Here is a 15,955-nt window from a genome sequence, read left to right on the forward strand (position 1 = left end):
ACACAGACTTTCTCACTGATATTTTCTCATTTGATCCTTGCAGCAACGACATAGCTGCATCTTTTTTATACCCTAGTCCCAAAGATAGACAGTGGCCTCTTGCATCCGGCCTTGGACTTTGAAGGGTGCAAGTATAAATTAAATTTGCCATTTGACTTACACTGAAACAGAGGGTAAGCTCTCTGTTCACCCACAGCTTGTCTCACCAACTCTCATGGTTAAATGCTTCTTTTAGATGGTCTATGGGATCAGGCTATGCTTCTTCCACAAATAACTCTTGGAAGACACCATCTTTCCTTGGGCTGGTTCCCCTGCCCTATCTTTGTGGGCACGTGTTCCTCTCTCCCTGCACTGTGCCAACAACATTCCCAGGCCGGCACCCTTAAGCTTTTGTCAGAATTTGGGGTCTCAGTCACAGAAGAAGGCAGCTGCACTACAGCTCCAGGTTCCTGACGGTTTGCACGACATTTCTCATCAGTCTGGGCCAGGGATTCTCAACCCAGCTTCACATTCAAGAGACCAACCTCAGAGAAACGGTTTTTATTGGTCTGGGGTAGAACCCAGACTTCCCTTTTCTTTAAAGCTCCACAGGTAAATGAACACAATCTGGCCCCACCGCCTTATTCCACATGACACCTGGAGAGGTAAAGGGAGCATGTCTCTTTGCCTAGAGGTGGGGCTAACATGGTTACCATTCACCTTTCACCTAGTGTAGCAAGAGGTCAGCCACAGGCCTGAAGCAAAACTATCACTCACCTGTGACTTTGGGCACATGAATTAACCTCCCCAGGCCTCAGTTTTCTCATCTGTGAAATAGGGAAAGCAATGGGGTTGTAAGATTTGAATAAGATAACACAGGTGAGATGCTGAGTGCAGTGCTTAACACAGAGTTAATACCCAGGTGCTGCCCGCAGTTGGTAGTCACTCAAAAGCATTTATTAAATACCTACTGGGTACCACATGCTGTGGCTCAGGAACAAGACACAGCCCTTGCCCAGAAGTTCAGCCTCAGAGGCAGACTCGAGACAAAGCTGAAACAGCAGCCCGCGTGGTCAGGGCTGCCGGTGCACCTAATGGCCGGAGGGATCTAGAAACGCTGGTGGAGACGGGCAGGTGGTCCCGAGAAAAGCAAGGAAAGGCTGTCTGCCGCAGAACAGTTATGCAGAGGGATGGCAGCAAGCTTGGAAGAGAAACAAAACAGGAATTTGCTGGGAAAAGTAGATCCAATGTTTCCTTTTAACCTTATTTTGATCTCTTTCTCCAAATTCTGTCACTGCCTACTTTGTTTCCTTCATTCCTGGGACCCAAGAGAAAACAGTTTGGCAATGAGGAGTCCCTGTTAACCCTGGAGGGCCTGGGGTGTGTGAGGCAGCTTGAGAGAGACAGGGAGGGGCCCGCGGGGAACCCAGACTGGTCTGATCTGGAAGGCAGGCCACCAAGGACACCTGCTACCCATCAGCAGAGTAACTCAGAGAGAAATAGAAGACCAAGTCCCTGCCAGCAGCCAATTCATTGCAGACAGAAGAGACAAATTTGCCGTGATAAATCCACCCAGTCTGTGTTGAGGACTGCCCGAGCAGCCAGCCTGGCAACCCTGGAGTGGTGCTGGAGCCAGGCTGCCTGGGAGCCAGGGCAGGTGGGACACGCTTCGTGGAGGGGACAGAACTCAGCCTGGGCCTTTGAGGGCAGGCAGGACCAGGGAAGTCATTTTGGGCAGAGAATGCCAGGAACGAAGGCAGGAAGGAGGGATCCGCAAGTGTCCTGGAGAGAGTGGGCCACACATGGGCCAGAATTGGAGTTATAGAGGTGAAAAGCGGGGAAAGTGGGAGAGAGCTCGGTTTGTTGGTGAGAGGGCTGAGACGGGGGATACAGTTAAGGTTTAATGATGAAGAATTAGGAAATCCACTAGAGGGTTTTGAGCCAGGGAGGGAGTAAAGAAGTTGTGTTTTAGATTAATCTGGTGATGTTGTTTAGGGTAAAATGGAGCAGAAACCGGGCAGAGCAGTTCAGAGAGTGTTTGGGATGCGAATGGAAGTCTAGGATGAGTCAGAGTGGGAGGAATTGAAAGGGAGGCATTAAAACAACAATTGGCAAGCTCTGCGAGCTGTGAGAGTGGCGACCAGGGAGAGGAAAGAACCCAGGTTAAGCCTGTGTGAGTGGAGAATTCAGAAACGAGTGGAGGGGAGCCGGTTTGGGACATTTTGAGTTTGAATTCATGTGCAGAGAGGATTGGGAATGTGTTGGTGGAAGTCAGGACAGAGGCGGGGAATAATACTCCAGGTTTAGGGGGTCACCTGGATGGAGTTGATGGTAAATGAGGGCTGGGAGAGTGAGCGTGGAGACCGGACGTCTGAGGCCTAAAGGATTTAAAAGATGGAGGTTTTGGGGGTGGCTGGGAGGAGAAGGAAGGACCTGCCCCTGGAACGAGCAGAATCAGGCCAGTGGTGGAAGCAGAATGAGGAGGCAGACGGTCAGCAGGACTGAGTGGAGTGGGAAGTCTAGGGGAATGGAGATTAGAAAACAACAGGTAAGTTGAGTTTGCGGCCACAGAAGGAGTGTTTTAATAGAGAGGCAAGAAACAGTATAGGCGGCTAAAGAAGGGTAAGAAGGCAATATTGGCAAACAGGAGTCCACATTTTTATCACCTTTGGTGAACAGAAAATAGAAGTGTCACCATAGATTTGAGAGGGTGGGCAGTCAAGGGAGAAAGTTTCAGAATCAAAGAGACATGAAGGTGTTTGCTGGGGAAGAGGCCCCAGATGAAGCATTCTGGGGTAAGAAGAAGAGAGGGGTGTGGTGTATTTGTTTGCTAGGGCTACTATAAAAAGTACCCGGAAGAGTGGCTTTAGACAACAGAAATTTACTCTCTCACAGTTCTGGAAGCTGGAAGTCTGAAATCAAGGTGTGGGCAGGGCCGCGCTCCATGGGAAACACTAGGGGAGACCTCTCTCTCCCCTCTTCTGGCTTCTGGCGTTTGCCAGCCATCCGTGGAGTTCCTTGGCTGGTAGAGGCATCACCGCGATCGCCGCATCCATTGTCACATGGCCTTGTCCTCCCTGGGTCTGTCCTCTTCTTCATGAAAACACCAGTCCTGTTGGATCAGGAGCCACTGTGAGTCAGGTCACCCTCCTCTAACTTGAATAGGCTGCAAAGACCCTATTGCCAAGTAAGGGCACATCTACAAGTCCTGGGGGTCAGGACTATAATAACATCTTTGGGGGGACACAATTCAACCCATAGGAAGGGTTGTTGTTGCAAAGGAGGCAGGAAGGGAGCAGATGGCATCGGGAGACACCAGAAAGTTGCAGAGAGATTTTGAGATGGCTGTGGGAGATCAGGACAGATGGCTTCCATGTTCCAAGTCAAGTACGTGAGGTACCACTCAACGGTGTTTGGCATCTAACAGATGCCATCGTTCTCCACATGTCCATGGCACAGCCCGCCCTGCTACAGGCACAGCTTCAGTTTGGAACTCCTAATCTTATAGGGCAGAAGCACAGGGTTTTGGTGTAGTTCTTATTGTATTTATTTTTGTTTAACTTGTGGCAGACTGAAACATAAGTTATCAGAAGAATGGGGGAAGAGAGAAGGACACAAAACAGATGTAAACAAAAAAAGCAGATGTATTTTATTCTATTTTATTAATTTTATTATTTTACTTTATTTTTGGTCAAATAAAACTCGATGGTTTACTTATGTAGTTTCGGTCAAACGGTTGACAATGAATAGCCTTCCTTTTCCAGATCTTCCAGAGAAGTGAACCCTTTAAAGTCAGTTAGGAGAGTCTTTCTGCTGTTAGCAGAAAAGCTCTTAAACTCTGATGACTTCATGTAATAAAAAAGATGTCTCCTGAGGCCCAGCTGAAATCTAACACTACCTCCTTGCACCTGGAGCTTTATTTTTATTGATGGGACGTCTGGTACAAATGTGATTTAGGAAATCAGCTAACAGCTCAGTTTCCCCATTTCACAGCAGAGGAGGCCCCAAGGATAAATCCACCGCCATAGGGGAGAAGTGTCCCTTAGTCAAAATTTCAGCCTGGTCAGCTGGGGAACCAGTGAACCAAATCAAAACAGGCTTCGTACTGGGCTCAGAGTGGACAGGTTGTGCATGCAAGAACGGGAGAACTGCCGCCCCAGCCAGGAATCCAGCGCCCGCCCCTCAGACACTCTTGGGCGGGCAGGACATTCTGCTGAAGTTCTCGAGGAGGTTTCAAGCTCTTGAGCCCCTGCGGCCCTATGAAGCCCACCGAAGCCGGGGGAGTGAGTGCACGTCTGTGCAACCAGGCAGCACTGCTCGCTGCAACGTTTTGTTAGGTACGTTTCCATCTATACAGGCTACTTTTTCTTTTCCTCAACATTTTGTTGTTTATCACTTATTTGCTTGTTGGAGCAGAAATTGGTTTCTCCTTAATAAATCTGTTTCTTTAAAATTAAAAAAAAAAAAAAAAAAAAAAAAAGGTGTTGCCTTTTTCCTCTGGCCTTCCTGCGCAAGCCAGAAGTCGCAAGGTGGCTACCAAAGAGAAACCGAGCAGTCCGCACCAGTTTCGCTGCCTTGTGTGTCCCGGGGCGCATCACATACGCAGGCCCGGGGGGAAGACGGGTCGCTTCCTACAAACGCTCGCCGAGCCGCAGCGCCGCGTGGACTCCAGCCGTGCCCTTCGGCTCTCCACACGGCACTGTCACCCTGCACTCCAGCCCCCGCGAGGCCGACGCCGACCTGCTCGCGGCCCTCGTCTCACCTGGGGCGGCCCCTCGTGCCACGTCCCTGCGGCCCCCAGCCCTACCGACCCCTTCCCCGGCCAAGGGCGCGGGCAGGGGTCGGCGGCCGAGGCCGCAGCCTCCGGGCGAGTCCCTGGCTAGGGAAGGGCCGGGCCGGCGGCTTCCGCGCGAGCGGCCGCCACGCCGCACCTGGCCGCCAGGGGGCGCCCTCGCAGGCCCCGCCCCCGGCCCGCCCCGGCCCCGCCCCCCGGCCGCGCTCACCTGAGTGCGCGGGGGCCGGCGGGAGCGCGGCGAGGGGCGGGCGGGGCGGCCGGCGCGTCAGCCGGGCACCATGGCGGAGCTGCGAGCAGGCGGCGCCGGCGCGGGCCACGGCGACCCGAGCGACACAGGTGACTGCGCGGCGGGGCGGGCGGCGCGGGTGGGCTCGCGGGGCGCCGGGGCCTCCTCCCCGCGGCCTGGCGCCCTCCGCCGCCGCCTCCGGCCGGACGAGGTGCGGGGTTCCCGGCCGGCCTGCGCCACCCCGACCGCCCCGCGACAGGTGGCCCCTCGGCGCCCAGCGAGGGCCGAGGAGGCGAGGGGGGCGCCGGCTGCGCTCTCCCAGCTGCGGAGGGTGGCCTCCGTCGGTCGAGGGGCGGGGGGACTCGAGGGCTCCAAAGCAAACACCTGGCCAGGAAACCTCGGCCAGGTGCGTGCGGCCGCCTCGGCTGCTTCTGCGCGTCCCTTCCGCCTCCCTGGGCGCGGCCGGGGTCGGGGGCTTCTCCCGGGGTCGCCCCGCGCGGTGGGCGCAGCTCCGCGCTCCGGCTCCTGGCCGTGGGTGCGCGGGGACCACCCACCGCGAGGGACGAGGGTCGGGGCTCGGGAGGTCAGGGCCGATCGCAGCGGGGTGCTGACTCGTCGGGCCCAGGTCCGTGGATCCGTGGGGCCCTCAGACTTGATGTTTTAAGGGCGCGCATCACCCGAGTGGGAACGTCGCCTCTGCAGCCGGGAATTGAGGACACCCCCCACACGCACACACATCACCAACAACACACACCACCAACAACACACACCAACAACACCACACACACTCAGGGACAGGCACCGCTTCTCACGATGAGCCGCAAGCCCTCCCCACCGTGTCCCACCCCCCTTCTCTAAGTGTTAGAAAGCTCTTCCTAATACTCCAGGCCGTGGTTCTCCTTTCCTCCCCTCTGGAATCCGACTCTATTATAGGAGCCCGTTTTTTTCCGTCGTGATGGTTTGTTTCTTGAGGGACTAGCTTGCAAATCCGCCCCTCCTAATCCCCTCTTCTTTTCTTCTATTCTGGGACGGTAAACTGATTGCTGTACTTTCCTACGCTTGGGATGGGGGCGGTGAGGCAGTTTCTTATTTTAAAAAGAAATTAAATCACAGTTTGTTCTCTGCTTACACACACACAATCCGATGTTGTTTTCTAAACGTAAGAATCCCCCTACACACACACACACACACAGACAGACAAGAGATATTGATTTAGGTGGCACGCTTATTTTAAGGAGAGAGGTACAAGAGCATTTGCAGATATGAGCCAGTTATTGCTAGGAGGGCTTTGGGCACCTAAAGTCTAGTGACTTAACCCCGTCAGCCAAAATACCTGAGGTTAAGACTGACAAGGTGTCCTGAGCTTGTTTGCTTTGAAACCAGGCTACTTCCTGGAGGGTGGTTTATTTTGTCTTAATGTGTTTGGAAGATGGGTAGATGATTATTTTAGTTGGGTGCGGAAGGGGTGGCTAACAGGAGGTGCTTTTGTAATTGTTTTAGGGAACTTAATGGGTGGGGAGAGTTGGCATCCCCAGGTGAGGGCAGCTGGAGAGGAGCCTCCTCAGTGGTAAATGTAAATGGTTTCTGTGCCTGACCCCCACAAAGTAACTGCTTCTGAAACAAATTGTTCTAGTGAGTTAATACATGTTGATTAATGCCAAATAAACACTTTCTAGAATCTATGTGACCAACTTGTTCAGATAGAAATGAACATAAACTGTAGCATATTCACTGCCTGAGCAAGCTAAAGAATGAACTGGTCATGCTTTTAACAATTAATGTACAAAGAAACCATATGGCTGTCAGTGAAATATTTTCTTTTATGAAGTGTAATTAAACTGGCTACGCTCCTCGTCAAAGAAAACAATGTTTCCACATTTTTGCCTAGAAACTTCAATTTTCAAGGGACAAATTTTATATATTGTCTTTTGAATAATTGTACCTTATGATTTAATTTAGCTTATTTCTGGTCCCACATCTTTTTCCTATCTTTTTTAATTTTTCTAGTCCTAGATTACTATTAATGCTTTTAGCTCTGAGAAGCACCTTGTCAGCAGGTGCCAAAGAAATAAGGAAGGTGCAAGTATATATTTTTGAATCTAGGTAACACTATTTTGAGAGAAGTCATGTCTTTTCTATGATGGTTCATAATCTTGAAAGAAGTGAGGATTTCTTGAATTTTAACAACTTAAGAGATTCTGTATATTTAAAGCATGACATGTATCTGAACATGTGACTTCAATTTATTTTATTCTTTGTATATTTTTCATGTTTCACACATCCAAATGCTGCAAGTCATTATTTTTAAAATGATGACAGGTTTATATGGAGGTGTTTCTTTTGTGGGAATGGAAGGGAAGAGGGGAGCAGAGACTTGTGTTTTATTACCATCAAGAGGTGAAAATTGCCACCTCAAATTGCAACATTTGTTGAGGACTACATTTCATTACCTTTTTAGATCTGGGTATTATGAGGCAGAAACCGTTCTTAAATGTCTCTTCTGGTTTTTATGTCCCTGTACAAAGACTGTGGTTTAATTTTAGGGCAATTTAGATTAGAATTTCAGGTTATTATAAAAATAACACCTGTAATGTATATATATGTATATATGTATGTATATAGCATATGTATTGTATGTGTATGGATGGATTAAAAATCAGTAGTATACCACCTGTAAAATGAAACATTTGTTAGGAATATTGGAAGGTAATTTATAAAGCCAACATTTAAAAATCTTGATATGTCATTTATGTATTTATCTTCTATGCAAGGTCATGAAATCACATTTCTTGTGGTGAAAATTTTTATTTTTCTCGAGGATGAATAGTTCTTTCAGTATAATTTTTTTTTTCCATAGCTAAACATAAGTGAGAATTGAAAAAAAAATTGACTTGGAAACAATTTTTCGATTTCACCAGTAGAGGGCGTCAAGTCCTTTTTCAGTTTGTTACTTTGAGTAGTCCATAAATCGGTGATGGGCACAAAACTGCCTCTGCCCAAGCTTTCTGTCTTTAATTTTATGCTCAAAAGTTGTGGAAAGCAGATGTACAGAGCTAATTTCCCAGTTTGATAACCTCGTTTTAAAAAGCCTTCTAAATTAAAAGCAAATCTAAAGCTGCTTTTGATTAATTCACGAGCCCACACTGCATGCACAGGGGAGGGAGTTTATACTTGAAATCTGCAGATTCTGCTGACACCATTTTGGGGAAGTGACTGAGAACCCGGCTGGGCTTCTCCTCTCTTTTGGAGGCTCATGACCCAGGCTCCCTTCCCAGCCCTGGTCACATCCCTTTGCTGCCTTTCTCCAAATTTTAAAAAGTGATCACTAAGGTTGCACTAGCCTCCAGGGGTCTACAAATATCTGCAACTAAAAATTATAAGGCAGGGGCTCTGACTGCACTTTGGTGTTAAGCTTGTTCCTTATGAAATTCAGGACTTAAAAGCTAGTGATGCTTTGGTCTGGTGGTGGAGCAGCTTTTGCCCATCCTACTGTGGCTGGCTGTTAGCTTTGCATTTTGCTAAGGAAGGGGGAAGTATTATTATTAGATGAGGCAGTCGTGCTCCTCAGCATGCCTTTATCTGATGTCATTAGACACGTGTGTGAAACATTAATTTACACTGGCATGTCCTCTAAAAACAATTCTAACATCTTTGTCTCCTGGTGAGTGAAAGATCATCATTTGAAGAGGGTTATTTTTTTAACTTCAAGTCTCATTATATTGATGTAAGAAATGCGAATCTTGAGACTCAGAATAATTTGACCAAGAAATGTGTACCTTCTAGATAGTAAGCCTTGGGTTGATGAGGGGATTGACAAAGACATGATCCTGAGATTTAGCAAGGAGGACAAAACCTACAAACAATTGTAAGTTATGAGGAGTTCAGTAGAGAAAATTACTTCCAGCTGCAGTCATCAGGGAGGACAGGATGGGTCTAACACAAGTTAAACTTTAGAAAAAACTAGGTAAATGATATATAAAGTTGGATGGAGTAGAGGGAGAAAACTAAGCAAAGACACAGAGGTGGAAAAAAACAAAATTTTGTTCAATTTGACCAATGTTTGAGGTACAAAAAGAAAGAGCTCTAGAAGTCCAGTTAGGAATGGTACATTGAGGCCAAATTGTGGAGGGCTGAAGACCAGCCAGAGCGGTTAGTGCCTTGCTCTGTGGGCAGTGTGGGACTGTTGATAATTCTTGAGAATAACGTATCTGAATTAAAGCACACTCAATCAGATAATTCTGTGCCCACGGACCTTGAAAACTTGATTGCAGGTTCTAGAATAGGTCAGCTGTACCTCTTCTTAGTCCCTCATTCTGGAAAGGTCATTGTCTTCTCTTGATCTGTGCTGCTTTGGGGAGGGCACACATGGGGTGTGAGAGTTCCTGAGGACTGTCTGCCTAGCCAGACAGACAAGTCAGCCCTTCTCTGGAGATTGATGAAGTGATAGGTTTTCTCCTAGCTTGTCCTCATTTTGAAGTAGCAGGGTGGACTAGAGGGTGGATTGAAGAAGGAAGAGCTCAGGGATGTACAGACCAGATTTGAGGTTACTGGAGTCATCCAGGCATGCACTGGGTCTCAACAATGGTAGTGGGAATGGGAAGGAAATCATTCATTCAGGATTCTCCAGGATATGTACCAAATGATTGCAGGGAAGAAGATTATTCTGCATGTTGAGTTTGGCTCATTGGTTTAAGGGTGGCACGAAAGTATTCATGAGGAGGACCTTTTCGTGGGAGAAATAGAAAAAAACTCTGTTTTAGGCATGGAGATTTGAGGAACCAGAGAGACCTGAAGGAAGAAATGGCCCATAGGTAACTGGAACTAGGGAACTGAAGGAGAAAAAAGAGAGGCTGGCACTCTGGAACTCCCTCCACAAGGGAGTCACGTTTGAAGCCAGGGCGGTGATGAGGGCAGAAGGAGGGAGAGCCAGCCAGGGGGGCAGGTGGAGAAGCCAGAGAGAGAGGAACAGCCGGATGGAGCAGGGCCATCCCTGCCAACAGAGAGGGACGAAGAGTCAAGGACTCCAAGACTGGCAGAGTCTGCTCTCCGGGTGGGCACTGACCACCTCCAGAACAGGAACGTCACTTGTTGGGGCAAGAGTGGGGGTGCCCCCAGAGTAGTAGATGAGCACCTAGGGAGTAAAAATGGCCAATTAAAAGGCCTTTCCACAAAGTTTGCTGGTAAAAGAAAAAAAGTTACAAATCCTCAAACAGGCAAAGGGATTTTTTCCTCCCCTTTTAAAATACATTTTTTAAATTTACACACAAAAAATTTACACTTTTTGTTTGTTTGTTTTGGTGTACAGTCCTTTGAGTTTTAACAAACGTACACAACTAGTCAGGATCCAGTACAGGTTCCTTTACCCACAAAAATTCCCTCTTGCTGCCCCTTTGTAGTCAACCTCTCCCCCTACCCCTGTCCACTGGCAGCCAGTGATCTATTTGCCATTCTTTTAGATTTGCCTTTTCCAGAATGTCATAAAAATGACATCATATGGTATATAACTTTTTGAGAGTGCATTCTTTCACACAGCCTAATGCATCTGAGATTCACCCATGTTGTTGTGTGTGTCAATAGTGTTTTCCTTTTATTGATAAGTAGTTTGCTATTGTATGGATATGCCGCAGTCATTTATCCATCCACTCATTGAAAGTCATTTGGATTATTTCCAGTTTTTGGAAATTATGAATAATGTTGCTGTAAACATTTACACACAGGTTTTTGTATAACCATAGTTTTCATTTATCTAGGGTAAACACCTAGGCATGGGATTGCTGGTCCCTGTGTAAGTCTATGTTTTACTGTAAGAAACTGCCAGCCTTTTCCAAAGCGGCTGTACAAGTTTGTGTTCCTACAAGCAGCATATGCGAATTCTAGTTGTTCTGCTTCCTTATCAATAATTGATATTGTCAGTTTGTGTTTTTTTTAAAAAATTAGCCATTCCTCCATGTTCTTTGAGTACAACAAGATGATCACCTCAAAGTAAAATAATGACTTTTTGATGCTAAGCAATGGTCACCGGGCTAGAAAAACCTCTGCAGGTAGTGTTGATCCCAGAGCCCAGATATACTAGAAGTTTTCATTGGCTCTAATATCTGCTTCTTTATTCTCTCTCATTCTGTTTTCTCCCCTTAAAAATTTATTTTATGTAGCATCACATTCTGAAGTTGATTATGAACACAAGTTTGTATTCACATATCCATGCCAATGCACGTTCTCTCATCTTCTTTAGTAGCTATCTTCTACTTCCTTGAGATTTGGCTTTCCAAAATTTGGAAATAACATTTTTTTCAGTTAGGAAGCTAGAAATACTGGCCATATAGCTTGTCTGTTGTCCTGATTATTAATTCCTTACTGGCACCATTTAAATTGTCAATGTGAGCACTTAGCATCGTTTCGCAGTTACTGATGTGTACTTAGCTTTGTTAACATCTTCATGATCTGTCACTGGATATCTAATCATTGATCATGATCTAAGATTCTGTATGCAAAAATGTATATAGTATTTAGGCTTATTCTTCTACAAGATCTGTTTTCAAAATTTGTCTAATTCTCCAGCAGGTTGGTGCTTTCCCCCTCTTTAATACCTCAGCTATATTCAGTGCTCTGAATTGCAATTGTTTACAACCTTGAGTGGACTACATTTGATCGTTTTCCTCTATTCATTACCTATTATCCTCCTTAGTGTCTTTTTTTATTTGAGAAATAGCCAGTTGAGGAAGAACCTATAAGATATTCTTTTATTAGGTACCACCTTAAATTTTGATTTGAAGAGTTATATACTGACATCAAGAATTAACTACTTGCATTCAATAATTCCCCATCCTTGAAGCTCCTCCAGAAATAGCTGTGAAAAATAGATTGTGAGAGATTGGCAAAGAGGATTCTGCCCCTGGCCAGTCAGCAGAGAGCCTGGGGATGCAAAGCCAAGCAGAAGAGAAGCTGAGAGAAAAGCATTTGGTGTATATGAGCTGGACTTTGCCAGTGTGAATGGAGAAACAATGTGTTTAATAAAGCTTAGAGTATTGAGATTTCTGTGGTAATTTTTTCTTTTTTTTTTAATGGTTACAAAAGCTTCCTCTTTGGAATTGACGTTCAGGTAGAGAACCATCCTTTACTATGACGTAACCTCCAAAGGATAAAACTTGCATCCTTGACACTATGGTGAAAGTTGAAAAGGAGCTGTGTTCAAGGGTAAGTTTAAATTCCGGGGTGAGATCCCAGAAAAGGCTCCTACTCTCTGTCTGTCCCCCAAACACAAAGCATGCTTGGGTGGCGATAACATCCATAATAATTGGCCGTAAGTCTTGTTCCTGTAGCAAAAACTTGCCTGCTTCTCAAGATTTTAATCCAGGCTTCTGGTTCTCACAAGCTCCTGGCTTGACTACCCAGGGTGGCAAACTCCCCAAACAGGACCTGGTCGCTGCTTCCCGCGGTGCAGATGGGTTAAATTAGTGTGGGTGATGCCCTCACCCACAGCCTGCGGTTCATTGAAATACAGCTCGTTCCTTGGACATTAGGTTGTGTTGGTGAAACAGTCTCTGAGCTCACGTGCTGTAGCATCATTGGTTGACAGTCTTGGCAGAGTGTTGAGGTCACTAGGGGACCTTTCATATATCTGGGTGCCCAGCCACACCCTAGACAATTACCTGAGAATCTCTAGGTGTATGAGCCAGATGGCAAGTAGTTCTAAAACTCCCCCAGGTGCTTCCAATGTGCAGTCAAGTTGAGAACTGCTAGTTTCCTTCCATGTCCTATTTGGAACTCTTCCATTTGACCACCTTGGTGGGTTTACTGTGGAGGTGTCAAGTGTGCCTTGTTTATGGGAACCACATGGAAAATCCTAACAGCTATTGCTGTTTACGCAACTTGTTTCTTAGAAAAAAATATTTTCCTTAGAAGGAAAAATAGGTATGAATACTGATATATGAGTATACCAGAATAGCCAAATACACCCACACGTATGTGCATACACATCTATATACTTCTGTGTATGAATATGTGTGGTTAGACAAAACATCAGATAATCAGCTTTCTTTTCTCCACTTTGTTAGCTGCCACCCTGCCCTCCGCTCCCACCTCCCCTCAAAGCAAGGAAAGTTCACTTTGGAGTAGATAATAAAGTTTTTCTTGGAGAATGATAAACTTCTGGAGATTTCCTGATGACCCATTACCAGTAATCCCTAGTTTCCTGGCCCTGGAGAAGTTCCTCGTGCCTTTTGTTCTGTCTCTAGATGTTTGACACGGCATGACGCCCATTTGGGCTGATGTTTCTTTCCTTCGCCCTCTTCTTTCTCCTGGCTGGATGCTCCTGGACCCTGAGGCACGTGCTGGCACCCTTTGCCCTTTGCACTTTGCATTTTTTTCAGCAGGATTATTCTTACTTTGGTCCTTGAATATCGCCTCAATATCTCTGACTCCATGTGTCAAAACTTCTAGAGGCACTTCCGAGTTGCATTTGTGCCTGTTAGTGGGAGTCCCTGGGGCCGTTTGTGGTGATTTGAAGCTGCTTTGGTGAGGACCTCCCTTTGGCAGAACCAGTTTCCTGTTTTCTTCCCCCTTCCTTGCGGCTGGTGTCTGCCTAAGCATAAAACCCAGGACCAACTCGAGAAGTGTAGGAGGGGATATGAGAAGTGTAAGAGGGGATACGAGTAGTGTAGAAGGAGATATTGCACGAGATAGTCCCTGAGGAAGAGAATTGATGTTTTGATGTTTCAAGATTTGTACTGAAGTTGAGCCTGTGTAGTCTTGCTTTAAAATTAAGACTGCCCAGTTATTTAGAAATAATATGAAACTGTGGTTTTGTGCCAGGACTCGGGTCCAATCTCGGCTCTGCCACTTTCTAGCCGTGTGATCCCAGGCAAGTCACTTAAGTGCTCTCTTCCTTGGTTTCTCTGCTGTTACAACAGGGATAGTGATAATACCCTCACAGAGTGGCCGTGAGGATCAAATGAGTTGACAGATGGAAAGTACCGAGAACAGTGCCCAATACAGGGGAGCACTAAGCATTTAATTATTGTGTCCACGATTATTAGGGATCACTACTACATTGCCGTGAAACTAGGGCCATAGCCTGGAATGCTCAATTTCTCCCCTAAGCAAAGTTTTATTTATAGTTGTAAGGTGCCTATAATAAGGGAATCAGAATATAATGCTGATTCAGACCTAGCTGTATATGCCTAGGTCAGGTATAAGAAGCATCGTCAAAGCTGAGTAGACAGTTGCTGTTCACCTGCCAGCTAGAGGTGGCTCACACCCACCTGTGAGGTGCTGAGACTGTGCTATGTGATGGTAAACCCCCACAGGCCCTTCTGAGCTTTATCTTCTTTCATTTTTCATGGTATCCAAAAGTTTTTTTTTTTTAAGTATTTTATCATATTAATAAGACATGTTAAGTTCTTCCCAAAAATACTATTGCTGCAGAAGTCATTGCATTTTAAACTATAAAGATGGACTTCCATTCCCAATTGCTCTCATTTTGACTTTCAATAGGTCACTGTCAGGTCACTGAATCTGTGAATACAAGAGAACTAGAAGGAGCTCATCCATCCTGCCCTCCCCAGGCTTTCCCTAGAAGCAAGGGGCAGTCTGAGTTTCTTCAAACCAAACAGATGAATGAAATGGAAAATATCAGTAAACTGTCTTACTTAATCATTGAAGTTACAAATTTTAAAGAAACTTTCTTTTTGCAGAGGTCCATTTACAGAGCTGTGTGTGTGCGTGTCTCTAACACGCTCATCCCTAAAAGAATGATACCTTCTGGTTCAACTTAGTGACCATAGTTGCAACTAGGGTAATTGATTAAACAAATATTCTTTATGGCATCCTTGAAATATTAAAATGTATATTACTCTTCAATGAAAATATAATTGGATTATGAAAAGTAAAATGATAGCATTATTATGTGCTAACATATTTTACACTAGAATAAACCCAGAAATTTCTTTCTTTCACAGTGGTGGCTGTGGAGATGCCCTCATTGTGGGTATAGAACCATCTATCCATCTGCTTTTTAAAGTGAGTTTGCATTAGTCCCAGAGAGAATATTAGGCACCAAAATAGAAATAGAAGAGATGGGTCTAGAGTAGAAAGAAAATAGTAAAACAAAATGAAAAATGAACAATGAGGGGAGGAGGGGAATGGGGTGTTTTGGATGTTCTTTTTTATTTTAATTTTTATTTTTGGGAGTAATGAAAATGTTCAAACTTTGTGGTGATGAAAGCACAACTATATGACGATACTGTGAACAGCTGATTGTACCCTTTGAATGGTTGTATGTTATGTGATTATATCTCAGTAAAATTGCATTTAAAAAAAAATAAAGTGAAGAAAGAAAGCCAGAAGTTAAAACTTGGAAATGTACAACTAGTAAATCTTGTGGTGGACAATGACTGTGATTAACAGTACAAATACAAAAAATATCTTCCATGAACCAGAACAAATGTCTGAAACTATTACAAGGAGTTAATAATAGAGTGGTATATGAGAAAAACCGCCCCTATTATAAACTGTGGGCTAGAGTTAACAGTAATATCTTCATATTCTTTTGTCAACAGAAAGAAAGGTACTGCATCAATGCTAAGGATCAATGATGGGGGGTGGGGCTAAGGGGTATGGGATGTTTTGGTTTTCTTTAATGCACAACTATGTGATGATACAATGAGCCATTGATTTTATACTTTGGATGGATTGTATGATGAATGAATATATCTCAATAAAATTACATTTAATAAAAATAGAAAAGTAAACCAAAACTAGGGGGGAAATAAAGTGAAAAGTGTTGGGTGGAGCGATTTTGAGCCCAGGCCATCTCTGGGAGAGCAAATGCCTTTGGATGAAAAAAAAAAAAAACCCTAATCCTGTAAGTCAGCGATGCCTTACAGGGAAGCACATGGGTTTGGCATTTCAGGTGCATCCCCTGCGAGGCCAGCTGCACCTCAAGTTGTCAACTATGA

The 15,955-nt window shown here is 45.4% G+C and overlaps 1 protein-coding gene across 1 annotated transcript in view; it reads left to right on the forward strand.

The window, feature by feature from the left end:
- The first annotated feature begins 5,006 nt into the window (after window positions 1–5,006).
- Window positions 5,007–15,955, forward strand: part of MAP7 (microtubule associated protein 7) — a 174,749-nt gene continuing 163,800 nt past the window's right edge. Inside the window, exon 1 of the mRNA XM_037842476.1 lies at window positions 5,007–5,110. Coding sequence (XP_037698404.1) covers window positions 5,053–5,110 — 58 coding nt within the window. The 5' untranslated portion in view covers window positions 5,007–5,052. The remainder of the gene's footprint in view (window positions 5,111–15,955) is intronic.

The sequence above is a fragment of the Choloepus didactylus genome, chromosome 7 (assembly GCF_015220235.1).
Source record: "Choloepus didactylus isolate mChoDid1 chromosome 7, mChoDid1.pri, whole genome shotgun sequence".
Lineage (NCBI taxonomy): Eukaryota > Metazoa > Chordata > Mammalia > Pilosa > Megalonychidae > Choloepus > Choloepus didactylus.